At 56.5% G+C, this 26602-nt stretch overlaps 1 protein-coding gene and 1 long non-coding RNA gene across 2 annotated transcripts; both read right to left on the bottom strand.

Annotated features, from left to right (window-relative positions):
• Positions 1-1190: 1190 nt before the first annotated feature.
• LOC101934796 (adhesion G protein-coupled receptor E2) lies at positions 1191-24941 on the bottom strand. Its single transcript, XM_065576466.1, has 20 exons — positions 24877-24941; positions 19379-19435; positions 17963-18106; positions 15693-16123; positions 12613-12904; positions 11064-11219; positions 9602-9733; positions 8646-8695; positions 8127-8228; positions 7560-7734; positions 7034-7150; positions 6580-6812; positions 6144-6308; positions 5664-5858; positions 4896-5131; positions 4084-4150; positions 3213-3304; positions 2776-2944; positions 2552-2659; positions 1191-2024 (listed from the first exon to the last, which is right to left on the bottom strand). Exons 1-20 carry the CDS (start codon positions 24905-24907, stop codon positions 2019-2021), a joined length of 2958 nt encoding a protein of 985 aa, XP_065432538.1. The 5' UTR covers positions 24908-24941; the 3' UTR covers positions 1191-2018.
• On the bottom strand, positions 22912-24830 carry LOC135977093 (uncharacterized). Its single transcript, XR_010594448.1, has 2 exons — positions 24084-24830; positions 22912-23387 (listed from the first exon to the last, which is right to left on the bottom strand). It is a non-coding gene; the product is annotated as an uncharacterized LOC135977093 (long non-coding RNA).
• Positions 24942-26602: the final 1661 nt, after the last annotated feature.

The raw sequence follows: 26602 nt of genomic DNA, 5'->3' as shown, positions 1-26602 counted from the left end.
CGGCGGGAGTTGAACTCACATGAACGCTCTAAACTCTGGGCCTTCGCCAACCAAAGACAGCAACTGTGAATGGGGTGCAGGGGAGGGAAAGGGTAAAGGCAGGTTACAGGAGAATTTTTTTGGACTTTCACACTGCAAGGGGAGAAACTGAGGCAAAAGACATTGCCCAATATATTCTAGGGTAGGTGTTTGCTCATGGCTAAGGCTACAATTATGTCACGGACATGAGGCCTTTCCCCTCCAATTAACTCTGCCCCCCAATAATTCCCACCCTAGAACTGACCAGGGAGTGCCGTAGCCTGATAGGGGAGGCAGGCAACAGGGCACCCCTCCGGACGCTTGCACTGGGCCCTAGCTGGCAAGGCCCTGTTGCCCGGGCCCGTCTCTTCCCCAAGGGACTTGGCTGTGTTGCTTATCTTCTTGACGCTGTGGAAGGGGGGGACTTTGAAGTGGGGCAGTGGTGGTGTGGGACCCCAGAGCTCCAGCATCAGTGGTTGCTGAGCTGAACTTGCCTCCTCATTTTGTCAGAATATTTTTAGTGAAAGTCAGGACAAGCGACAGGCTTCCGTGAATTGTTGTTTATTGCCTGCGACCTGGCCGTGATTTTTATTAAAAATATCTTTGCCTTACTCATGGTCACAAGCTTTCAAATTGTGGTTGTGGTGTTTCCCAGATTACTGCCAGGTTCCTTTCCCATTTTTATTAAAAGTTGTCTTTGTTATACACAGACTCAGTGCTTGTGAGAAGGGATGTATTGGTGGTCTGAAGTTTTCCCAGATTACTGGGTGGGAGTGTGACAGGTTCAGTCACAGAGATCCCCTTGGGACTGTCACCTGATGTGCTGAAATTACCTCTGGGCGTGTTTTCCCTGCCATCCTGGGACTCCAGATCCCTGCCTTTTTGAGCCAGACATGCTGGCCTGCTGCAACACAGATCCAGGGTCTGGGCCATGTCCCCATAGCTGCAGACTTTAACTAAAAACAGCTCAGCAGGTTATCTGTCTCCAGCTCCCAGACACCCAGCTCCCAATGGGATCCAAACCCCAAATACATCAGTTTTATTTTGTATAAAGCTTATACAGGGTAAATTCGTAAACTGTTCACCCTCCGTATCACTGAAACAGAGATATGCACAGCTGTTTGGTCCCCCAGTTATTAATCACTTACTCTGGGTTTTATGATTTATTAATAAACAAAAGTGATTTTATTAGAGTAGGATTTCAGTGGTTTCAAGTAATAAACAGCCAGAACAAAGTAAGTCACAAAGCAAAATAAAACAAAACACGCAAGTCTAAGCCTAATTACAGGTAATATCTCACCCTCAAAGATGTTCCAATAAGCTTCTTTCACAGACTAGACTCCTTCCTAGTCTGGGCCCAATCCTTTCCACTGGTACGGTCTTTGTTAGATCTAGCAGACATCTCAGATGGTAAGCAGGGTTTTTCTCATGACTGGCAGCCCTTTGTCCTGCTCCACCCCCTTTTATAGCTTTGACACAAGTTGGGAATCTTTTGTCTCTCTAGGTCCCCACCCCTCCTTCTAAATGGAAAAGTACCAGATTTAAGATGGATTTCATTATCAGGGGACATGGTCACATGTCACTGTAAGACCCCCAGTCTCCATTCCCCATGGGCTGGCCCACACGTACACAGGGAGGCTTTCAAGTAACTAAGACCATTTACAACTGATTGTTTCTGGAGCATCCTTAATGGCCTCCGTTTAATATGTTTTTCATCAATGATACAAGTTTATATCTTATTCTCCTAACTCCAGATATAGAAATAATACATGCGAACAAACAGGATGAACACACTTGATAGATTACAAGCTTTCTAAAAACCCCATACAAGGGCTATTTAGAGTAAAGCATATTCCAGTTGTCTCATATTCATAAGCATATTTCCATAAAGAATATGGAGTGCAACATCACAGGGGGCTCCAGCCAGTTCTAATTTCTATTGGAACCCCCTAAGTATTGAACCCGGCCCTGGTTGCTGCCAACTCCTCCTGGCAGACGGGTTACACCTGGCAAGAAAAGCAGAAACATGACAATAGGTTCCAAGGCCACTGAGAGTCTAATGTGCAAACTGGCGGATTGTGTCTGGGAGGTGACACACAAAGCCCCTGGATCTTGACCCATAGCCATAATGGAGCCAAGGGAAATTCTTCACAGCGCTGACTGCTCATTGGGGATGATCTGTCTGCACTGACAAGGTTTCAATCCCAGGGGACAATCTGATCTATTCAGATCATTACACTGCAAGAGCCAATGCCTGCCTAGTCCACAGTGAGTGACCCCTGGAGCTCCCAGGAGAGCCAAGGGAAGGGAACGCGGAGGTGCCAGGACAGGACATTCTGTTCTGATGCCTAAGACATCTAGGATACTGCTGGATAGTGACCGACTCTCACTAACACTTGCAGTGACATTCCCAGCTGACTCATAACCAATCCTGCATCATTCGGGGGCAAATCACCTTTACAGCAGTAATGAGACCCAGCTAGAGAGGACTGTGTCACAGGCAGGTATTGGAACAGAGCAGAGGACCTCTTACCGTCTTGGTGCTGGTGTTGGGGACAGCAGACATGGATAGATCGGATGTCTGAGATTTTGTGCTGGACGTTCGGAATCCCTTGATCCATCTCCTGTACTCCTCTCTCACCTGGAGAATGAGGGACACGGTCACTGCACTATGTAACTAACGCTGAGAAGATCAGACATGGCCACCGCGAGGCTGGTGAAGGTGCTGTGTGGGCACTGATGGGCCGGGGGCATTACCTGGCGATTGAGGAGACAGTGCACCAGGAAGATGAAGGCTCCCTGCAGGCTGTTGACGATGGTGAAAAAATACGCCATGACCGTGGCTGCTGGGCCGACTTGGAGAAGACCAAGGCTCCATGTGCACCCCAGAATGAAGAGCTGGGCGATGGCTTTAAAGGTCAGTAACCTGGGTAAAGGCAGATGGAGAGATCCCGTTACAATAACCCTATGGAGAGCAATTGGGTCAGGAGGGTCTGGGCAAAGTGGGGTGGAGCTACCGGCCCCTGCTTTCCTGTGTGGGACAGGGTCACTGTCAATGCAAACACACTTGGAATTCGTTCCCATGGATCCTAGATATGCTGTTCCCCTCCTGCAATCCCTCACACCCTCCCGGTGCCAAGGACCTTCCAAACCAAGACATCTGACCCTCCAGGATTGTTTTGTTGCCTTCTCACCTGTGGTCTCTGAGGGTGGACACATCTGCATTGAGGGAGGAGAGACTGTTTTTCAGGATCCACAGGGTCAGGGCAAAGAACGTTATATTTATCTGTGGGATGAGTGGGAAATATTTCCTGTAAAACATCCCATCCGGGGCCGGTGACTCCAGCTGAGGCAGAGAAAGATCCCAGGGGAACGAGCCAAACACTGCAGAACTGGGGACTGCTCATTTCCGGTGGGAATCATCCCCTCTCCTGTAATATCCCCTGGCAGCTCTCGGTCCCTCCCCATGCGTGGAGCTGACAGCACAGCCAGGGCTGAGATGGATCAATGGGATCACAGAGGCCAGATGCTGCTCAGAGTTAAACATAGAGCCTCTCCAGTGGAGTCAGTAGTCATCTGGGGTTTACACTTCTGTAACTGAGAGCAGGATCTGGCTCAGAGATTCCAGATCCTGCCTCTAGAATACTTCCTGCCACTTTCAAACTGTAATAAATTCCACCCCCACCGCCCCCAACTTCCCCAGGGGGTACGGAGGAATATGTAGGGACATTTGTTCCCCCCTCCTACAAAAACCACAGCAGTGTGTAGCCCTCTCCCTTCCTCGTTCCTTGGGTCATTAACTAGACTAGATCACACTCTTGTTGTCTTCACTTGGCAAAACTCCTACTGACGTCCATGGGAGCTGTGCCCTAGTAAAGGCTGTAGGCCTGGGGATACAGCACAGAGACTAATCCCTGGACAGACCACAGCAGATGAGCCAGGTGGGACCTAACTGGGTCTTTCCTTGTGTTTTATGGGCCACGTTCTCCTCCCTGCTTCACTGAAATCAATGGGGTGGCAGAGGTAAGAGGAGAATGGGGCCCTGTGGTTCTGGGAGGTACCCACCAGGATTATGGCACAGACTGGACCCAGGAAGCTCCAACGAAAGCCTCTGTCCAGGCTTAGCCAGCAGCTAGCGGGAGGGAGGAAGAAGAAGGTGACGTTAATGGGATTACTGCCCTTTTTCAGCCCGGGGGGCAGAGAGGGGGTGTCACGGGGCAGCTGGCTCTCAAAAGCGAGATGGATCTCAGCCTGCCTGTGACATGGTCGACTCTCTTGCGGGCAGCAGGCAAAGAGCCCTCCCCAGCTCCCTCAGCATCTCCTGCTTTCAGCCCCCACTTCCTCTTCCACCTCCTCAATGACCCTTTCTGGTGGATGGGCGCAGTATTGCTGGAGGGCCAGACATGCAGCAGATGGACATTGGCCTCGCTGCACTGAAGGAAGTGGATCTGCCCTGATTTACACCAGCTGAGGATCTAGCCTGGGGTGTCTAGAACACGCCACACCCTGTTTTAGTGAGTCGCTCATTTTACAGGGGGGATCCTCAGGGATTTGCACACGGGAAGAAGGTGCATTTGTTTCCTATGCACCAGCCCCACAAACCCAGCCTGGGAGCTGGGAATCAAGCTGGGATCTTTCTGGCTTGTTCTTCCGCATCATCAGTGGGGTGAGGAGTGTAGCTGTCTGACAGGTGGGCAACTCAACTACAGCGCTCGGGGCAGCTTAGTGTCCCTGGGGATGGGAAGGGTCCCAGGGGGACATTCAGCTCCCAGGCAGGGTGAGCCGGGAAATCTTGGTTCAAGTCAGACCTGGGGTGAGCCGGACAAGCGCATGGAAGCCACATCCCAGCTCCCCTTCGGGATGGGCGCTGCACGTACTGTTTGGAAGTTCTGTAGCCGTCAGGATTCACCGCTGCAGAAATAGCCACCGCCAGGGCTGGGAATCCGTAGCCGAACGGGTACATGAATCCTTTCTTGAACCGGCTGGCGCTGGTGTAATTCACGACCTGCAGGTTCCTGACGGTGAGGAAGAGGTGCAGCCCCTCCAGGAACATCCAGGAGAAGCAGGCCAGGAAGAGGTAGTGTAGGAGCCCAGCAATGACAGCACACGCCACCTGGGGGAGACAGAGAGCCCAGGGACACTGCAGCGGGGAAGGGAAATGCTGAGTATGGGGGAGACCTGCCAGGGGGGGTCACACTGGGATTCTTGTTAGCAGAGCTCTCCAGTTATAGCGCTCCGTGACCCAGAGACGGCAGGTTCCTCGGTCTATGGAGGGTCCTGCGGGTGCACATTGCTGATGCAGGAAGGGAGCAGAGATTAGTGGTTAGAGCAGGGGAGCAGGGCTCAGGGGATCCAGGTTCTGTTCCCAGCCCTGCCACAGAGTCCCTGGGTGACCACGGGGAAGTCACGTAGGAGAGGAATTGATGCAAACGGACACTGTGACATACGGATAGAACTGGCTGAACTCCAGGGGTTGGGGACACTCAGACAACTGTGTCCAATGTGAAGGGGCCTAACGGGGTTGAAACATCTCCCCGGGAATCCCCTGTGTCCTGCACAGCCCAGAATCCAGGGATCGCAAAGGGGTTCAAACCACACACCCCAGCCCTGCTGGAGGAACAGAGCAGGGGAGAATCAGGCCGTACCCGACTGCCGGTGCGTGTCACCGGGGTGAGGAAGAGCAGGTCGGCCAGGAAGAGGCAGAGGCAGAGCTGCAGGTGGAGGGAGGTGCTGACGTTGCGGATGGAGTGGCAGAGGAGGAAGGTGAGGATGGCGAGGAAGAGGCACAGCAGGGAGAGGGACAGTCCCACATAGGTGATGATGGTCAGTGGGTAACTCTCCTGTAACACAGCAAAGGGACAATCACCAGTGACCCCAGCCCAGCCCCCTGGGTTCCGACTCAGCCTTTTCCCCAACAAAGCCCCAAGTCTCTCCAGGGAGAGCTTTGCCCACAGCTGAGTGCGGAGCTCAGGGTCCAGACCCATATCAGATCCAGGGCCCCGCCTGCCGGTAGGGAATGGGTTTACTCCGGGAGGAATCTGAAGTGACTCCCGCTCTGTTGGGGAGGATTGGAGGGAAGAGCAGAACCAGACCAGACCAGAGGCCCCAGCGAGGGCTGCGCCTACCTCCAGCTCGTAGAAGGCCATGAGCACGGCGAAGCTGGTCAGGTGGTTGCACTGGCAGCGGGTGATGGTGGCGTTCAACTTCTGCAGGGTGCAGCCGTGGGTGGCCCAGCGCCTGCTGCCAGGCTCCCAGTAGGCGCAGAGGAGGCGCAGGTCGGTCTTGTTCTCCTGGGGACAGAGAGATGCTTGGTGCCTGGGGGGGCAGGAGCAGGGTGGGGGGCTAGCTGGGGCCGCACAGGGGGCAGGTCTCCCCAGGCCCTGAGAGGGCAGGTCTGGGGGGTACGAGGGGCTGGGCTGGGGGCACAGAGCATCAGTTTGTCCCTGTGAGGGAGGCGGATTCGCCTGCTGCCCAGAGTGGGGGCTGTTACTAGAGATGGGCCCAGCTCTGCCTCCCAGCGCCCCAGGCTCTCCTCCCCCCATTCCCAGCCCAGGGGCTCACCGGCACCGGGTGGCTGAAGCGGATGCTGACGGAGAGGCCGAGTGCCTGGGGGTTCGGGTCACTGATGAAGGCCGACACCACCGGAGACAGCACACGGTAGCTGGGCCGCCCCGGCTCCTGCACCCACTTCCCCATCTGGCCAATCTCATTCCCCTCGGGCGCCTCCACCCGCCCAGCACCATCCAGGATGGGGCTCATCCCCTGGTATGTCAGCAGCCCGGCCAGCGTGAAGCCTGCGAGAGACAGAGGAGACGGATGAAATGGGGGCAGGAGGGGCCCTGGGGCAGACTGGTCCCAGGGGTGCTGTGCTGCTGGGGTGCTGCCCCCAGTGCCCTGGCCGTGCTCATTGCTATACACACCCCAGCCTTGCGCTAGGGGGTGCTCTGCTGCTGCTCCCAATGCCCTGCCCTTGCCCATCGCTATACACACCCCAGCACAGGGGATGATCACATACCTTCATTTTCCTGCCCTGGGGCTCTGGTCCACTTTAATTCCATCTGCGTCTTGCTCTGCTGCAGCGTCACCGTCTCCTGGCTCTGGTTCCCAGCCTGCCTGACCGTCAGCCCCAGCTCTGCAACCACAATGCCAGCCAGGGCTCACAACAGAGAATATGGAGAGGAAGCCTGTAGCCAGGCAAGGTGCTTTCCTGGCTGTGGGGAAAGTTCCCAGCTATTCCAGTCCCAGCCTCACCCAGCAGGGGGCACTGTGGGGAGCAGGGCAGGAGCACTGGCTGTGGCGGGGAGCTCCCATCTCCCAGCAGGGGGCGCTGTGAGGAGCAGGGCAGGAGCACTTGCTGTGTGGGGGAGCTCCCATCTTCCAGCAGGGGGCGCTGTGGGGAGCAAGGCGGAAGCACCGTCTGTGGGGGGGGGGGAAGCTCCTGTCTCCCAGCAGGGGTCACTCTGGGGAGTGGGACGGGAGCATAGGCTGTGGGTGATAAAAGCCCAACTGGAAATACTGGGACCACGTGGGCAGGTGCTGACCTGTGCCGTTGCGGGATGCGATGCTGATCGTGCTGTCAGGCAGGGTCAGGGCCAGTGTTCTCAGCAGCTTCTCCACTGTGGCCATCAGCTCCGTCACGATCCGGTGTCTCTGCTCCACGCTCTCGCTCTGCTGCCCGACCAGATTTATCTGCTTCTCCAGAATGTCCAAGAAGCCCTGGCCAAACAAACGTGGGGGGTGTTGGTGTCACAGTGCCTGAGCCCCAGCCGCTCACCCCATTCCTAGATTGCTAGTCCTCCACTGCCTTCCCACAATCCCCCTGAAATTAAAGACAAGTTCTCCTGCAATTGACATCGCTGCTTGGGAGGTCAGACTAGATGATCACAATGGTCCCGTCTAGCCTAGGAACCTAGGAGAGCAGCTTCTTGGGCACAGAGCCCACTGGAGAGGCAGGCGTGGGAATTTCTGGGCAGTGCTGCTGTTTATTTATCTCTTGCTCCAGGCACTGCATCCCTATAGATTGCCCTGAGACTGGATCTGAGTAGTAGCAGCGATTCCTCCCCCTAACGGGAACAAACCCAGCAAGGCCCCAAATTTTGGCTTGGCACCTGCAGCTTCTCTTTGGCGTTCTGAGAATTCATCTGCTTCAGCTCCTCCAGTGCCGCCTTGCAGAGACGTCCCACCTGTGCCTGGAAGCTGCCCGGAAAGTTCTGCAAAACAAGGCCCAGGCCTGGCTCAGGAAAAGAGATCACAGACTCGCAGCCCACCTCCCCCCGTCCAGAGCGGTTCCCTCGGCTCAGAAGCCGGGCGCCAGAGGAAGCGCGGGCAATGCCCCGTCTGGCCCCTAGGGGGTGCCCGGCATTTGCAAGGGATGCGGGGGGACGGCGGTTGCAAGCTGAAGCGAGTTGCAGCAGCCTGATGCTGCCGATGTTGGAGGGTGAGAATCACCCCGGGGCAAAGGCCTAGGCCGTGGCTGGACTGCAGGGGCTCCAGGGACTGGCCACTGGCTCTTTGCCCAGGGGCGAGTTTGGCCCCAGAATCCTCGTGGGGCGAGATCAGTGAAAAGCAACGTGGCACTAAAGGGGAATCGGGGTCTATCCCCCCCCCGGGGTCTGTGCCCCACTCACCTTGGCTTCGGCAGAGTTGTCATCATCCAGCAGCCGGGGGCAGGTGAGCTCTGGGGATGGAAAGGGAGGAGGAGTGAGAGATGGGGGGGGAAATGCGGGATCTGGCTGCATAGGTGCATGCACCAGAGACAGGCACGGACAGCAGGACTCCCTCCCTCCAGCAGGTGGCAGCAGGGACACACCCAGCCCATGTCAGTGATATGGGTGTAATAGATCCTCTCCCAGCAGGGGGAGCAGTGAACCCCCCCCCCACACACACACAGCCCCCACATGTGCACAGCCCCTTGTCCCCATCTTCTGCCCACAAGCCGGTCTCTGTGAAAGGAACCGTCCCCCCTCTCCATCCTAGGGGGACTGAGCTGCACTGGGGTGGGATGGGGGCTGTGGAATCATCCCAGCCGTATCTCCCCTCAACCCTCTCCCCGCAGCTGTGTGTGGTTTTGGTGTGTGTTGGGGGGGGGGGCGGCGGGGAGAATCCAGCAGGGAGCCCCGGGCTGGCCCCACAGTGGCCTCTAGTGGCCACTAGACACAGACTGTGGCACCTGCTGCCATCTTCCCAGGGCAGAGAATCCAGCCATGCAGCAGGAACGCAGGCACTGTGGGGGAGAGACGCCCGGTCCCTGGCTGCCCTGCTCACCCCCTCCTCAGTCTGGCCCCTGCTCGGCTCCCAGAGCCAGACATCGGTACACTGGTGGCTGTGGCTCTGAGACAACCAGAGACACCCCAGTGGACAGACAGGCTGGGCTGGGGGGAGGTGAGGGCCTGGAGCTCTGAGCCCCCCACCCTCCGGGCTGAGACCCAGAGGGACCACGGCCGCTGGGGGCAGATGGACTGGTGCATCATCCCAGACCAGTTCCCAGCTCACTGCCCCCTCAGGCGAGACCTCTGCCTGTGTAACCCCAGACCCTGCTCAGCCCCCCAGGTGTCCCCTCCATGCCCCCAGCGGCAGGACCCACCTTGGCACAGGGTCGTGTTCCTGTTGGAGGGGATGTAGCCGGCCCGGCACTCACACCGGTAGCTCCCATTGCTGTTGATACACGCAGCCTTCGGGGCGCAGATATTCGGGGTCTTGCGGCACTCGTCCATGTCTGAGAGAGGAAAGCGGGGGAGGGGGACATCACACATAGCCTGCTGGGCGGCTGCCACACAGGGAACTTAGGGGAGTCGGGAGCTGATAGGGGGGCTGCTGATCCATCCTGGTTCCAAGCCCCCACCAGCCAGCTCCCACAGGCTGCTTCTTCTGGACAAAGCAGGTGGCTGCCAACCAATGTTCTAAGGGAGCATTGCGCACATTTAAATGAGCATGTTCTCTAATCAATCAGCAATGTAACAACGAAACAATTTTAACCGGGACGACTTTAAGTGAGGAGTTACTGTACATGGGGAAATTGACGGGAACAGCTCCTGTGGAATCGCTCCCCATCCGGACACTGGTCTGGAATAATCAGTGCGCTTCCAAAGAGAACAGCGATCGCCATCAATTCCCCGGGGGACAAGCCCTAGGGATTCTCCGCACGGCTCCCGATACCAGCTATCCCCGGACAATCCCCGGGACGCTGGCTGAGATAACTGTGGCGCTGATTTCTTCTTGTGCCTAGACCCGCCCCAGGACACTGGCTGGGGTTATCCCACGCGGCCGGGGGCTGGGCGCAGGAACGGCTGGGCGAGGTCTCTGCCAGGGGAAGCGTTTGAACGAATGGGCTCCTGAGTTCTCCCAGTTCGATGGGCCCGGTGCTCTGCGCCCCCCAAACGGGGGTGTAAAGGGCGGTTTCCATGGGAACGGCCGGCTAGGACTTGATACAAGCTCCAACTACCGGCTGAACGTCGCAAACAAGGGCCTGGAGCGCCCCGGCCCCTTCTCCGGTCAGGCCGCCCTGGATGCCTAAGGGGGCATAATGGCCCCCTTGGGAAACACCCTCCCATCCAGGGGGCTCCCTGTCAGTGTGGGGCTGGAAAAGGCTCTGCTCCCAGCCCTGAGGGAGGGGGCAGATTGGGGGCGTGGCCGGGGTGCCCTGCGCTGGGGCTATTCCCTGCTCCCCAGGGCCCATAGGGGGCAGAGCGCACTGTGCTGTATGTGGACCATCCACGAGGCCCCTTCCCAGGCTCAGGGGCACTAGCATCCTGGATTCTGTGTGCTGGGGACAGCGAGGGCCCCACCCGTCTCCCCGGCGCCTCCCTGCAAACCTAGGGGTTTATTCCCAATCCAATCACCGAGGCAGGGGAGATCTTGGCCCCCACATGCTGGGGCAGCAGTTGAGGGTCACAGCGCATCACAGCCCCGGTGAGTGGATCTGGTGCCTTTGCTGCAGCCAGCGGCAGCCTCTGGTGCAGCACCAGGCCTGGAATGAGCCCTGGGGTGTGTGTATGCGGGACGGGGGAGACTGAGCAGGGTGTGGTGGGGGCCAGGGGAGAGCTCACCCTGGCAGGTGTTCTCATTCGCGTGTGTGAAGTTGGCTTTCCCAGAGCTGGGCTCGTAGCCATCGATGCAGGTGCAGTAGTAACTCCCAGACACATTGGAGCAGTTTGCGTAGGGTCCACAGTCTGCCGGTCTCGGGCCTTGACACTCGTCAATATCTGCAAAACAAGAGGAGATGCTCTGTACAGTTCTGGCAGGGAGACGTTCCTGTATCACCCTCCTCATCCCCCCGCACTGAGCTGGGTGACGGGACCCAGGTGACCAGGCCCCTGGCAGCTTAACAATCACAGGCCTGAGTCTCAGCTAAGCTCAGGAGGCACTAGGCTGCTCTGGCAGCGGAACGGCCACTCGAGAATCCCCCACCCTGCAAAAGGGGCCACCCCAGCTGGAGTGGGGCTGCTGTAGGGGCCCTGCCCCCACCCTGCTCCTAGCCCCTGATGTAGGGGCTGACGCTGGGTTTCCCGGCACTGCAGTTATTCCCTGTCCCCCAGGGCCCATGGGGGAGGATCGGGGTGTGGCTGGGACACACTGTGCTGTGGCTATTCTCTCCTCCCCAGGGCCCATAGGGGGCAGAGCGCACTGTGCTATTTCCATGGCCCAGACACGAGGCCCCTGCCCAGCTCAGAGGGACACTAGCAGCCCAGATACTGCATGTTGGGGCCAGCACTGTCCCCTCCCCTCTCCCCAGCACATCACTGCAGCACAAGGAGTTTGCTCCGTGGGTCTGTTTATTCCCCATCCACGCGCCAGGCACAGGGGTGAGCTCGGCCCCATGCTCTGCGGGACCAGGCGAGGGCAGGGCCAATCAGAGGGGGGGCCAGGAGGCCATTTGGCCTGGGCCACAAGCTCAAAGGGAGCCTCAAATGTAAACACTTGTTAATTTTTTGGCATTTGATAAGTTTTGCAACTTGTTTTTCTGCGCGTCCCCATCGGACCAAAATGTGACCCACGCGCTCAGCTTAGAGATGCAAATTTAAGCAAATTAGAGATGTGATTTGGAAAGACATCATTTTTTTGTTAACTGATACAGCTTTTGTCATATTAAAGAGTTAAAAATGTACATAAACATGGCATATTTTTGTCAGTTTGCCTTCATCAGTGGCTTCAGGGGAATCCACCTTCAACGTGTTGAAGCAGGTAAAGGACTATCACCGTGCAACTATGGGCCAGGAGCGTTTGAATGGGCTCGCCATGCTTAATGTCAACTGTGACATTGCACGAAAGCTAGACTTTTCCTCAGTAATTATTACATTTGCACAGGAAAAAGGCTAGAAAAGCATTTGTTAAATAAAACAATTTTTTTGGTGCCTTATTTTGTTTTCATGTGTCGTCATTTTGTATGTTTATTATGCGTAGGAGCCTCAAAAGCTGGAAGTGGCCTGCGCCTCTCTGGACCTCTGAGAGGGCCTGGGGGAGGGTCATGTCTCATCACAGCCTCACTGATGGCCTCAGGCCACTGCCAAAGCCGGCAGCAGCCCAGGTGCGGCCCCTCGCTGGGAATGGGCACGTGGGGTGGGGGTCTCAGCAAGTGGGGGCCAGGGGAGAGCTCACCCTGGCAGGTGTCCCCACTCGCGTGCATGAATTTGGTTTTCCCAGAGCTGGGCTCGTAGCCATCGATGCAGGTGCAGTAGTAACTCCCAGCCACGTTGTTGCATATTGCATGGGGTCCGCAGTCTGCCGGGCTCGGGCCCTGACACTCGTCAATATCTGCAAAACAAGAGGGGATGTTATGTACAGTCCTGGCAGGGAGACGTTCCTGTATCACCCACCTGTGCTGAGCTGGGTGATGGGACCCAGGTGACCAGGCCCCTGGGAGCTTAACAATCTCAGGCCTGATTCTCAGCTATGCTCAGTCCACACTTGGCTGCTCCAGCAGCGGAACGGCCACTCGAGAATATGGTGTATTGAAAACTGTATTAGCATCAAAAGCTCTCACTTTACTTTTGCAAGGTTTCTTGCACTTTCTTGCGGGCTAGGGGGCTCGGGTGAGAAGCATGTGATCTGGGGTTTTCAGCCGTGTGTCTGCCAAAGAGCCCAGCCTAGAGCAAAGTGGGGTTAGTTGTGCCCATCTGCATTCAGGAGCAGCCTGCTTTGTCTCTCTCTGTTTGGGATCCTCGTGTGCTGGGGTTCTGGATTCTAAGAATAACCCTGTGTTGAGCTGCAGCCTGCCAGCGAGAGGATGTGACGCTTTGTTTCTAACTGTGTGTGTGTGCCGTGAACATAACAGAGGGAAGGGGACCTTCCGACCCCAGAACAGCCACTGTGGCCTCTATGGGCCAAGCCCCAGTGGGGCCAAGATTTGGGGAGATTTAGGAGTCCACGTGTGAAGCTGAGTTGCCCAAGGGGTGGGAACACTGGGACTTGGCAGAAATCCTCCTCAGGTTCCAGTTACAGAGGAACACACAGGCATTGCCAGCCTGGGTCAACCCCAAGGCCCATCTACCCCGGTATCCCGTCTGCGACGGGTGCTACAGAGGAAGGTGTTAGAGTCCTGCAGCAGCAGCCAGGGGATAATCTGCCCCCATTAAAGTCTCCTCCTGGTCTCTAATAGTTGGAGGTCGGCTTAAGCCAGGGGTCTCAAACTCAATTTACCTTAGGGCCAGTGCCAGTCCTCAAATCCTCCCAGCGTGCCAATGTCACTCATGCTGCCCAGAACCCACCACCCATAAACTCTGCACCCAAAAAAACTCTGCCCCCACCTGTCTAAGGCTGTGGGATGGAGTTTGAGTGGGGGAGGAGGTCAGGGATAGGGGATTGGGGTGCAGACTCTGGGATGGAGTTTGGGGGCTGGGGTGTGTGTGGGGAGGGGGCGCAGGCTCAGAGAGGGAGTTTTGGGGCTGGGGGGATGTGGGGATGGGGTGCAGGCTCTGAGAGGGTGTTTGGGGACAGGAGGGGGTGTGGTAACCAGGTGCAAGCTCTGGGAGAGAGTTTGAGGGTGGGAGAGATTGTGTAGGAAGGGGGTGCAGGCTCTGGGAGGGAGTTTGGGGGCAGGAGGGGATAATTGGGCTGGGGATGGGGGTGCAGGCTCTGGGAGGAGGTCGGGGGTGCGGCGCTTACGTGGGGCTCCAAGGCGGGGCAGGCCGGGGGGGCATCCGCACGTTTCTACCCCCAGGCACCGCCCCCGCAGCCAGGGCCGGCTCCAGGTTTTCTGCCGACCCAAGCGGAAAAAAAAAAAAAAAGCCGCGGCAGTGTGATCGCGCCGCTCCCTCTTCGGCGGCAATTCAGCGGCTGGTCCTTCACTCCGAGAGGGACTGAGGGACCCGCCACCAAATTGCCGCTGAAGACCCGGACGTGCCGCCCCAATAGTGGCCGGAGTGCCGCCCCTTAGTATTGGCCGCCCCAAGCACCTGCTTCTTTAGCTAGTGCCTGGAGCCGGCCCTGCCTGCAGCGTCCCATTGGCCTCAGGGGCGCTCGGGGCGGGGGCAACAAGCGGAGGCACAACCCAGCCCGTCCCTGGACCGCAGGGAGGGGCCAGCATCCACTGGAGAGAGCAGGCAGACGCCGCTCAGCTCCGCTGCGCTGCTGGGGCCCCTGAGGGGGAAGCGCCTGGGGGTGGCAGGTGGGACCAAGGGACTGGCTCGGCCCCAAAACTGCTGGAGCCCCACGGACCACATTGGGGATGTTCTGTGGCCCACGGGCCAGGAGCTTGAGACCCCAGGCTTAAGCCCTGAAGTGGGAGTTTTTCCCTCCCTCCCAGAATTATTGTCCATTAACTAGCACAGCTCCAGGCATTGTCGTTCCCCAGAGAAACAGCCAGTCCCTCTTTAAAACACGACACATTCACAGCCTCCAGGCCGCGGTAGCAGTGAGTTCCAGAGGCTACTGCTGCCCCGGGTGGAGGAGTATTTCCTTCTATCTGCTTTGAATTTGCCCCTTTCCAATTCCATTCACTCCACACTCTGCCCCTGGCTCATTGGTCTTTCTAGAGCTCGTGATTTTCTAAGCGAATCTGATATTTTTTAGTGCCTGGGATTGTCGTCACGAGCTCAGCCATGCACTTGAGACCCACTGGAGCCGAATTAAGTGCGTAGCTGGGCAGGGCTGGAGCCAAGCATGTGCTTTGCTGACTCGGGGGGCTCAGAGGGCACAGACAGGGACCAGCACAAAGCGATTTATCAGTGAGAGTTTCTAGCGTCCCCTGGTGGAGACACCAGCATGTGGGTATCCCCTGCCAGGGGACTGGCATTGGTGCATGAGCCAGCTTCACCAGTGCAAAGGGGTCTCCAAATCCACTGCACTGCGATCGCAGAGAGACCTCTCCGTCTGTGCCCTGGGCAAACTCCCTGCCCAGGGGAAGTGACACGGAGCTGAACAGCCCGTGTGTCCCCCGCCATGCCGCTGGAAGCCAGGGTGTCTCAGGGAAGCCAGGGGCTGGGCTGGCAATGCCAGTCCCAGCACTTGCCCCTCCCAACACTGCTCATGCAGGTAACTTGGGGCAGTGGGAGGGTCCCTCGAAGTAGCAGCTGCGCCCCCTAGAGGCCAGAGGAGAGCACGGCTGCCCACCCCCAGCAGAAGCTCAAGCAATAGGGGACCAGGGGCAAAGTTAAGAACGCTTTAGCCTAATTGCCAGAGCTCTTGCTGGGGCCATTTCCCAGGCTCCGCGGGGCACTAGCAGCCCAGATGCTGCGTGCTGGGGCAAGTGAGAGTCCCCTCCCCTCTCTGCAGCTGATCACTGGAGCACAAGGCATTTGCTCCGAGGGTCTGTTTATTCCCCATCCAAGCGCCGGGCACAGGGGTGAGCCCGGCCCCATGCTCTGCGGGAGCAGGTGAGGGTCACGTCTCAACACAGCCTCACTGATGGCCTCCGGCCACTGCCAAAGCCGGCAGTAGCCCTGCTGCGGCCCCTTGCTGGGAATGGGCACATGGGGTGGGGGTCTCAGCAGGTGGGGGTCAGGGGAGAGCTCACCCTGGCAGGTGTTCTCACTCGTGTGCATGAACTTGGCTTTCCCAGAGCTGGGCTCGTAGCCATGGATGCAGCTGCAGGAGTAACTCCCAGCCACGTTGTTGCAGTTTGCGTTGCGTCCGCAGTCTGGCGGGCTCAGCCCCAGACACTCGTTAATATCTGTAATGTAGGGTTACCATTCATCCGGATTCCCCTGGACATGTCCGGCTTTTTGAGCTAAAAATAGCGTCCGGGGGGAATTTGTAAATGTCCGGACTTCCCCCCGCCCCCATTGCAGAGCGTGCGCGGCTAACAGGGCAGCCGGCCGGATGGTGTCACTTACATGGGGCTTCGACAGCCAGAGAGACCCCTCCTCCTCTCCCCTGCAGCAGAAATCACTCCCTCCCTGCATTCGCAGATCACCTCCGGCAGTCTGGAGCTCCTCCTCCACTGCTGCCCAGTGTGCCGGGACGAGCAGCTCCGGCCGTTCCCGAGCAAGCTCACAGAGACGTTAGGCGAAGGCCAACAACAAGGGGGCCAGGGGGTCGGAGAAGGGGCAGGGAGGTTTTGGATGGGGCAATCAAGAGACGGGGGGGTCAGGAGTTCGGGGGGGGCTTTGTGGGAGGGGTGTGGATAAGGTTTTGGGCAGTCAGGGTACAGGTAGGGGGTAGGGTCCTGGGGGGCAGTTGGGGGGGTCTCAGGAGGGGGCAGTCAGGGGACAAGGAACAGGGAGGCTTAGGTAGGGGGTGGGGTTCTGGAGGGCAGTTAGGAGCAGGGGTCCCAGGAGTGGGCAGTCAGGGGACAAGGAGATGGGGGGGTTGGGAGTTCTGGGGGGGGACTGTCAGTGGGCAGGAGTGGGGAGAGGGATCGGAGCAGTCAGGGGACAGGGAGCAGAGGGGTTTAGATGGGTCGGGAGTTCTGGGGGGGCTGCCAGGGGGTGGAGAGTGGTTGGATGGGGCGTGGGAGTCCCAGGGGTCTGTTTGTGGGTTGGGGCAGTCAGGGTACAGGTAGGGGGTAGGGTCCTAGGGCCCCAGTTAGGATGGGGGGAGGGTCTCAGGAAGGGGCAGTCAGGGGACAAGACGCAGGGAGGCTTAGTTAGGGGGTGGAGTCCTGGGGGGCAGTTAGGAGCAAGGGTCCCAGGAGGGGACAGTCAGGGGACAAGGAGCGGGGGGAGGGTTGGGGGTTCTGAGGGGGGGAAGCGGGAGGGGCAGGGGCGGGGCTAGGGCAGGATGGGGGCGGGGCTAGGGTGGGGCTCCTCCCGTCCTCTTTTATGCTTGCTGAAATATGGTAACCCTATAGAGGGGATGCTCTGTACAATCCTGGCAGGAAGACGTTCCCCGTATCACCGCCCTCAGCTCCCTGTGCTGAGCTGGGTGACGGGACCCAGGCATCCGGGCCCTGCGCAGTTAGTGATTAAGGGCCTGATTCTCAGTTACCCATTTCTGCTGCTGGAATGTTGTAAACAGCCCCCAAGCCTCCTGTCCCAGGTACAGGGGGTTCGGCCCCACAAACACCCAGATCCCCCATGTGAGAGGAGGGTGGGGAGACTCCCCCTGGGGTTCCAGGCTCCCGGTGTGTTGGGGGGGGACAATGTGCCTCTCCTCTGCCCCCTCCCTCCTTCGATCCCTGTGTGGCAGGGGAGGGGGAGTATAGCCAGGGCTGACCCATTCTGCTCCTCTGAGCAGGGATCCATGGGGCTCCTCTGCCCCAGGACACCCAGTGGCTGACTAGGGCCCAGGCTGGGATTCAGACGGGTCAGTGTGATGGGCCCCCCCACCCTGTGCCCAATCCACAGAGCCCAACACTCCTGGCTCCTGCTGCAGCCGCTCCTGCTGCCCACTCTGGAGGCCCCGGTTCGATCCCCAGGAGGGCGGCGCTCACCCGTGCTGCTGCCCCCCTCATTCCCCAGCCGGGCTGAGCCCCCCCCAACAGGCCCTGCAGTCAGTGGAGTTGACTGCTCCGGCACTTAATGCCCTGCTCTGTCCCAGCCCCCCCAGGACAACGTGGGAGCCCCGTTACCGTCACAGATCTCCGTTGTGTCGGTGAAGAAGACGGGGTGATTCTCTCCTGACTGGTATCCATCCAGGCAGGTGCAGTGGGTGTTGTTCACACACTTGGCATTTGCTGGGCATAGCATATGGTTGTTGCAGTCCTCAGTGGTACCTGCAGGGGCGGAAACAGCTGGGCAGGGTCAGTCAGTGCAGAGCGGCTCCCCCTCCCCCCCACACACACAGTGGGATCGACTCCTTTCACACGCCCCATTCGCTGATTCTCGTCCCTGGGCGCCTGGCAAACAGCTCCAACGCCATCCACCGCCTGGCAACAAGCTGCCCTCGGCTGCACAGGGGCCTTGGGTCCCCAGGGTGCCCCCGGCACAGACAGGCAGAGCCGCCGGAGCCGGGCGTCGGTTCAAGTGAAACGTTTTCGATCTCACCCAATATTTCTCTTTTTTGTTGCTTTCATCGTTACTCTCATTAGCATCAATTTCAAACCCAAACCTCGCTTCAAACGGGAAAATGGGAATTTTTTGTTTTGAAAATTATTTCATCTTCCCAACTCCCACACACAATTTTTTCCCAGTAAAACCAAACATTCCTCTGAACCGAATCGGCATTTTCTGGCAAAAAATGGTTCCTTGGGAAATTCCTGCCCGGCTCTGCTCTGGATTGACTGAGAGCGGAGTCGGGCGCGAGGCTAGTTTGGATCCTGAGCTGCCTCCCATGACCCAGACTGTGACCTGCCTACGGGGGCTCCTGGATCCTTTAGCTGCCCGGTGTCTGGGGCTCCGCTGGGATCTGTCCCTCTGGCCAGCGTGAGGGGAAGGATCCCAGCGCAGCTTAGCTGGCTGCAGGGTTGGATTGGGGGCAGACGGAGGAGGGTGGGTGCCGCACTGGGGAACCCCAGTGGGTCAATGGGAATTTGCCCAAATCCCATCTTGGGATTCGCAGCAGAGCTGGGCTCGGGGTGCAGAGTCTGGATCCCAAACACCCCCCAGCTGGGCACGTGGGTCCCAGGTTTCAGTTCAGCCCGATTTTAGTGGCGGGGGGGCACCTACTAATGCCACTTCTTACATCTGAGCCATCAAGGGCTTTGATTTGGGCTGGTCAATAACACGGCCCTTGGCTACAAAGGGGAGCTGCCCCTCATTCCAGCCCCCAGTGTAGAGCCCTGGTTCCCAGTGTCTATTCTCTGCTGGCCACGGGGCTGGGAAGGGAAGGGGAGGGCTACACAGGGGCCTTCTCCTTTCCCCTGCACGCATCCACCGTGCTCTATAAACCCACCCCAAGACGCCCACGCCAAGGGGCTGCTCCCGGCTCGCCAGACCCCTGACTCTGCTCTCCTCCCACAAAGGAAAGGGACCGGAGGGGGCGGAGACCGGAGATCCCGGGCAGCCGGGAGCGCTGGGGAAGGTTAGCCAGGAGGAGTCAGCCTTACCTTGTACTCCATTATTCTGGGCCACAGTTCCCCCCAGGCACAGGGCGATGCAGAGCCCTGGAAGGCAGAGACAGGGTAAGGCACCATGGGCAGATGGTAACCGCCACTCAGCTGCACACACCCCCAGCCGCCCCCGTCCTGACAATCCTGGGCCAATCGCCAGTCAGTGCCCTGCCAAAGATGGAATTAAAATGCAGACACTTGGTGCTCTGGGAAATCAGCCCCAGCTGGGATCCCTGCTAATATTTTTAACTGATTCTAGTTGGGAACTGGACTTTTGGCCAGAGCAACTGGGTCTTTATTGTGTGTATTAGCAACAAAGACCAGGAGCCCCCCATTGTCAGGGCTGGATTTATACTTAGGGCACCCTAGCCACAGGGGCTCGGTGGTCGTTCCCCCCAGGCTTGGAGCTCCGGGGCCCCCCGCCATCTGGAGATGGCTGGGAGCTGCAGGGTACCCCTGCTGCCCAGAAGTTCTTAACTGCCACTTTTAACTTTTAGGTGCTCTGCCGCCAACTGCCCAGCGCCCCCCACCCCCTCTGCCCAGAGCTGCCCCATGAACTCCCCTAGAGACCCACTCTCCCAACCCCTGCCCCCTGGCCCGCACTCACTGGCCCCCCGGGAGGTAACGCATTCTGCTGGGCAGAGCGAGGAGCGCTCCAGCAACAGGGCTGTGTGGGTCTGTCTCCCCTTCAGCCGGCCCTGCCCCCTGCTGGGACCTGAGAGTGGCAACATTTGAATTTTTAGGCACCCCATAGAATGCTGGCGCCCCTAGGCACGTGCCTACTGTGCCTAATCGGAAATCCGGCCCTGCCCAGTTTGCCGGGTGGCACCCAGAGCCCACCGAGATCAGGGCCCCCATTGTACCAGGTGCTGAACCAAACCTAACAAGGTCAGGGCCCTGTCACGCCAGGTGAAACCAAAGCCGACTGAGATCAGGGCCACATCACACTCGGTGCTGCACAGAAACACAGTGAGCCAGTCTCTGATCCAAAAGTGTCATGGCAATAGGCAAAGGGAGGAGCATTCTCTCCACTTTACAGATGGGGAAACTGAGGCACAGTGAGGAGTAATGACTTACCCAAGGTCACCCAGTACGTCCATGCTATGGACAAACCCACTTGGAAAGGGGAAGCACTAGGGGGCGGGGAGATGGGGTGAAAAGACAACACAGGCTTATTTTGATCTCAGGTCCAAATCCGCCCCCTCCTGCTGGGTGTTTATTTATAGCCCGTTGCTCTGAGTCATTAACCACACGGCAGTGCGAAGAACCAGATGATAAAGGACCCGTGGGCCGAGTGCCCAAGGTGAGGTGAAAAGGGGAAGCACATCGGGCTGTGGAACCGCATTGTGCTTTCCTAGGAAGGGAACTAGAAATGGGGCACTTTGAAATTCAGCTCTGGTCGATCTCCCGCAGGGAGATCCATGGAGGATGAGGGAGCTGGGGAGGCGACGGCATCACAGTTCCCCTTGGAGCGAAGGCCGAGCCATTAATTCAGAGATTCTAAGGCCAGGAAGGGAGCAGGCTGATCCGGCCTCTCACACTGCACGGGGCAGAGAATGACCCAGGGATTCCTGCATCCAGCCCATAGCTGGGGATGGAGCTAGCGCGGAACTTGAGAGAGGACAGCCCGTCTGTTCCACTCCACATGCTGGAAACCGCTGTTGTGTGTTCACACTGTCAGCTGTCTGCGCAATAGCATGTTCACACTTGTGGCATTTGCAGCGGTATTCAGAGCGATGCACTCTGGGCAGCTATCCCACAGTGCACCTCTTTCTCGTCTCCCGCTAAGAGTTGTGGGAAGGCGGAGGGTGTCACAGGGCATCCTATGTCCTGTCCCAGTGCCTTTAATGCATTTTTTCACATCCCAGGAATCCCTGTGCTTTCATCTGCATTTGGCGCCATCTTTTAATGGTTTGTGTATTGTGCACCCTGCCTATTCAGGCTGCAGGAATGGATCCCGAACTGTTGACCAGTATGCTGCTCGCTCTGACCAAGACATCACAAGTGGCAGTGGAGTTATTCCTTAGACTACAAAGGTAAGAGGAGTGTGACATTGATCTCAACACGTGTTGTAGCTACAATACGAGATTGCTTGTGGCATTCACGGAGGGGCTGACCACAGTGGAACACTGCTTTTGGGCTCAGGAAACAAGCTCTGAGTGGTGGGATCACATCATGATGCACGTCTGGGATGACGACCAGTGGGTGCAGAACTTTCGGATGAGGAAAGCCACATTCTTGGGACTGTCTGATGAGCTCGCCTCAGCCCTGTGGTGCAAGGACAGGAGAATGAGAGCTGCCCTGCCGTTGGAGAAGCACGTGGCGATTGAACTGTGGAAGCTGGCTACTCCAGACTGCTACCGATCGGTCGCTAACCAGTTTGGAGTGGGAAAGTCGACCGTTGGAGTTGTGTTGACAGAAGTCTGCAGGGCCAGTTATCCCATGCCGCTTCGAAAGACCGTGACTCTGTGCAACATGAGTGACATTGTGGATGGCTTTGCACAAATGGCTTCCCTAACTGCAGAGGGTCGATAGATGGCACGCATATTCCAATTCTGGCACCGGACTATCTAGCCACTGAGTACATTAATCACAAGGGGTAGTTCTCAATGGTTCTCCAGGTGATTGTGGATCACTGTGGGCGTTTCACAGACATTAACACAGCCTGGTCTGGAAAGGTGCATGACACACACATCTTTCGGAACACTGGCCTGTTCAGGAAGCTGCAAGCAGGGACTTTCTTCCCGGGCCAGAAGATCACCATAGAGGAAGTTGAAATGCCCATTGTGATCCTGGGAGACCCAGCCTACCTCTTAATGTTGTGGCTTATAAAGCCATACATGGAGCAACTTGACAGCAGTATGGAGCGGTTCAAGAACAGACTGAGCAAGTGCAGAATAACCGTTGAATGTGCTTTTGGCCATTTAAAAGCCTGCTGATGCTGCCTCTATGGGAAGCTGGACCTGGCCGATGGCAATATTCCCATGCTTATAGCCGCATGCTGTATGCTCCGTAATATTTGTGAAGGGAAGGGTGAAAGCTTCATTCAGGGCTGGATCGTAGAGGTACAGCGCATGGAGGTTGAGTTTGAACAGCCAGAAACCAGGGCTATTAGAGGGGCGCAATACGGGGCATCAGGATCAGGGATGCCTTGAGGCAGCAATTTGAAGCCTAAAGCCACTAAGATTTGTTGCTATGCTCGGGAGTGCAGTGCTTGTAATGCTAGGAGGTGATTGGTGCAGGCGATGGAATATGTGGGTTTAGCATAATGGTATGTTGCTTTGCAGGGCCCTTTTTTGCTTTCAATTAATAGAATACAGATGGCTTTCAAACCAACACAATTCTTTTATTAAAAAACAACAACTGGAGGAGAGAGTCAAAGAATCAAAAAGCATAAGCAGTGAGAGGGATGGGGGAAGGGAAGGTCCCAAGAGGAGGAGGGATCCTGGGATGGCTAAAGATTTGTGTATGTCCAGGGATCATATCCAACCTTCTCCTTTGGAGTACAATGCAGCGGGTGCTGTACTTCAGCAGGGCCAAACCTCAGAGGGATGGGTGTTGAGTGTAGTGAGTAGTAGGAGTCCGCAGTGCTGGATTGTGAGGGGGGAGGAGTGCAATGCCGCGGGTATAAACTGGAGCCAGGAGGTTGATAAGAGTATGTTGGTGGTGTCTGGGGGGCGCATGGGAAAGTGTTTTGCGACAGCGGCTGCAGGGGACGGCAGGCGCGGAGCTGCTCAGTTTGAAGAGCTAGTATTGCCTGGAGCGTGTCTGCTTGGCGCTCCATGACCTTTAAGAGCCACTCCGTGGCTTCATTCTGGCGCGCCGCGTTCTCCTTCGGTCCCTCTTCTCCTGTCCCACTACTCCTGCAATTCCTGTTTCTCGGCGGCAGAGTGCATCATAACATCACGCAGAAAGTCCTCCTTAGTTCTTCTTGGCCACTTTCTAATTCTGCGCAGCCGTTCAGCCGCTGATAGCAAAGAGGGAGGCTGGGCTCCCAGGGTCATCTCTGTGAAGTTTAAACACAACATTTTACAGAAGCAGGATTGTTTGCAACACAGAGAGCACTGATTCAGTGCTTTAAAACAGAGCCAGTACTCACACACCTGGCACTAACTGGCTGACCCCAGGCAAGCACACATGAGCCACAAGACCCCCAAAATGGTGAGTAGCCGCAGGGGCAGGGGAAATCACTCTTCTCGCACCCTGCTGTACACTGGGCACGTGGCTCTTGGGGAGAGCCAGCACTGTAAGGGGTGGGGGCTGATATTCATTCCTGTCCCCACACTTTCCACAGGATGTGATCATTATGGAAGATATCTCACTGCTGAGGGTCAGCAGGGAATCAAGGGAGGGTCTTCTCCAACGCTGCGGCTTCTGCCCTGGCCCCTATGCGGCTCGCCTGTGTGCAACAATGGTCCGCCCCCCAGCCCCTGTGACGGAACAGGGGCGCGGGAAAGTTACCGTAAATGGGGCAAGAAACAAAGCAGCTCTGCCGAAGAACCGGCAGCAGCACATTGGCCAGGATCTCTATGAGAGTTTCCTGGAGATCTCCGAGGGAGATTCCCGGTAAATGTGGGAGTCAATCAACATTTGCCTGTTCCTCTGCTCAGACTAGGTATGCGGTGGGAGACAAGCCTGCTTTCTGCAACCCTCCTTCCCCCAACAACTCGCTTCAGCGAGTCTCTAAATCAAATACACTTACCAGGGGCCTCCTTTCCTGTTTGCACTTCACCAATATCCCACAGCTGTGATTCGCTAGCCTCCTCTGGGGTAGAAAAGAGCTCCTGGCTGCATCCATCTCTGATCTCTGAGTCATCCTCTGCCTCTGGGTCCCCTCCCCCTCCACATCCTCATCCAAGATTTCCTCCTCTTGTCTTGGTCCACTTTCGACTGGCACACGAGCCACTGAAGTATCCACAGTGGCCTTTGCAGTGAAGGTGGGGTCGCCACTGAGTATCGCGACCAGCTCTTTGTAGAACTGGCAGCTCGTGGGCGCAGCACTGGAGTGGTGGTTTGCCTCCTGCACCTCATAGTAGGTGTTCCGCAGCTCCTTCACTTTGACCCTGCACGGCAATGTGTCCTGGGCATGGCCCCTTTCTGTCATGCATTGTGAAATCTGTCTGTAGGTATCTTAATTCCTACGGCTGGAGCGCAGCTGGGACTGGACAGCCTCCTCTCCCCAAATGCTGATGAGGTCCAGCAGCTCGGCATTGCTCCAAGTGGGGGATCGCCTAGTGCGTGGAGCAGGCAAGTAACAGGAGACGCTCCCTGCCCCGACTATGATTCCATCCAAGACCACAGATACGCACTCAGGCCAGCCAGCCCCTCCCGCCACCATGGCGACACTTCTATTTCTAGCTACAGGAGAGCTAGTGCAACGATGTCTTCTTGAGCTGAAACATTCACCTTCCAGCCCCAGTGCAGACAGACCCCTGCGCCCCTCCGGATTCTCCTAGCCCCACCCAAGTTCAGCCCATGGACTTTGTTCCACTCACCCAATGGATACACATCACCTCGGGTTCCCATGGTGGCTCAGATGCTGTCAGGACAGGTCGAGTTCTGAGGATTCTGAGCTTTGCAGCCTCCTTATCTTGGAGAAATTAGACAGGAAACCAAGTTGACTCATTTCCTGTTGCATTCTATTGTATTAACCCACAGTACTGCACACATGAAAGCACCGTCTTCTCAGCATGCCCTGCTCTCCTTCCTTCTGCCCTACCACTTCTCCCAGCCCCATAAGCATTTACTTTGCTGAGTACCTACGGGGAAAACTGACCACAGTGCAGAGGGTCCAGCATCATTTCACACAATCACTGGAATGTGGAATTGCAAGGGACCTCGGGAGGTCAAACAATCCATCCCCATGTGCTGAGGCAGAACCAAGTGCAGCTAGACCATCCCTGGCAGGTGTTTATCCAACCTGTTCTTACAACCCCCCATAACAGGGATTCCACAGCCTCCCTAGGTCACCTGTTCCTGTCCTGAACTATCCTTAGAGTTAGAAAATTTTTCTTAATATCTAACTTAAATCTCCCTTGCTGCTAACTAAGCCAATTCCTTCTTCTCCTACCCTTGGTGGACATGGGCACCAAATGATCACAGTCCTCTTTATAACAACCTTTTACATATTTGCAAATTGTTATCATGTCCCACCTCAGCCATCTCGTCTGTGGACAACACATGCCCAGTTCTTTCAACCTTTCCTCACACGTCATGTTTTCTAAACCTCTGATCATTTCTGGTGATCTCCTCTGGAATCCGTACAATTTGTCCTCATCCTTCTTAAGCGCAGCACCCAAACCTGGACACAGTTCTCCTGCGACGAGTAGAGGAGAACAGTCACCTCCCATCTCTGACCCACCCAACCCCTGTCAATACATCCCAGAATGTATCACACTGCAGACTCACTCCATTTGTGGTCCACCAGAAACCTCACACCCTTTTCTGCAGTGCTGCTGCCGAGCAGTGAGTCCCCATACCTCTCCTGTAAGTAAGGACTTCCAACTTCGCACCTTCCTTGTGGTAGCTTCATCTAATCCATATTTCCTAATTTGAGTAGGAAAATGTCATGAGGGACTGTGTCCAAAGACTTACTAAATTCAAGATACATCACACCCACCTCTTCCCCACATCCACGAAACTGGGTACCCAATCAAAGAAGGAAATTATGTTTGTTTGGCATGACTTGTTCTTGACAAATCCATGTTGGTTATTACTTATCACCTATTATTCTCTAGATTTTAATAAATTTGGTAGTTTAATAATTTGTTCCAGTATCTTTCTGGGTATTGAAGTTAGGTTCTCTGGTCTATACTTCCCTAAGAGTTCCTTTGTACCTTTTTTTGGAGTTTGCCCTTGTTATGAACCTCACCCATCCTCCATGAGTTCTGGAAGATAATCACTAATGGTTCAGAGATTGCTTCAGCTAGTTTCTTAAGTACTCTAGCGTGAATTTTATCTGGCCCTGCCAAGTTGCATAGATCTAACTTAGCTAAATATTCTTTATCTGTTATTTCCCTATTCTGGCCAGTGTTCCTTCCCTCTTGTTAAAATTAACTCATGTGAAGTATCTGGTCACAACTAACCTTTTTAATCCTGCATTCAGTAAAACGTAAGAGGTGCCCATACTGAGTGGCTGGTTGCTAACATAATGGTCAGAGATGTCAGTGCCACTGAGGTTGTTAATGAGTCTTGCTGTAAATAGTCATCTAAGGTGGTGCA

Source organism: Chrysemys picta, chromosome 22 (assembly GCF_011386835.1).
Source record: "Chrysemys picta bellii isolate R12L10 chromosome 22, ASM1138683v2, whole genome shotgun sequence".
NCBI lineage: Eukaryota > Metazoa > Chordata > Testudines > Emydidae > Chrysemys > Chrysemys picta.
This window is presented reverse-complemented; position numbering and strand designations above follow the sequence as displayed.

Excerpts from the sequence above, each read along its gene's own strand:
- LOC101934796 (XM_065576466.1), bottom strand. The coding sequence starts at position 24,907 with ATGGGAACCCGAGGTGATGTGTATCCATTGG. Across the intron at positions 11,220-12,612 it reads GAGTGGGGACACCTGCCAGG|ATATTGACGAGTGTCAAGGC; the intron begins GTGAGCTCTCCC and ends CTTGTTTTGCAG. Across the intron at positions 8,229-8,645 it reads ACAACTCTGCCGAAGCCAAG|AACTTTCCGGGCAGCTTCCA; the intron begins GTGAGTGGGGCA and ends CTTGTTTTGCAG.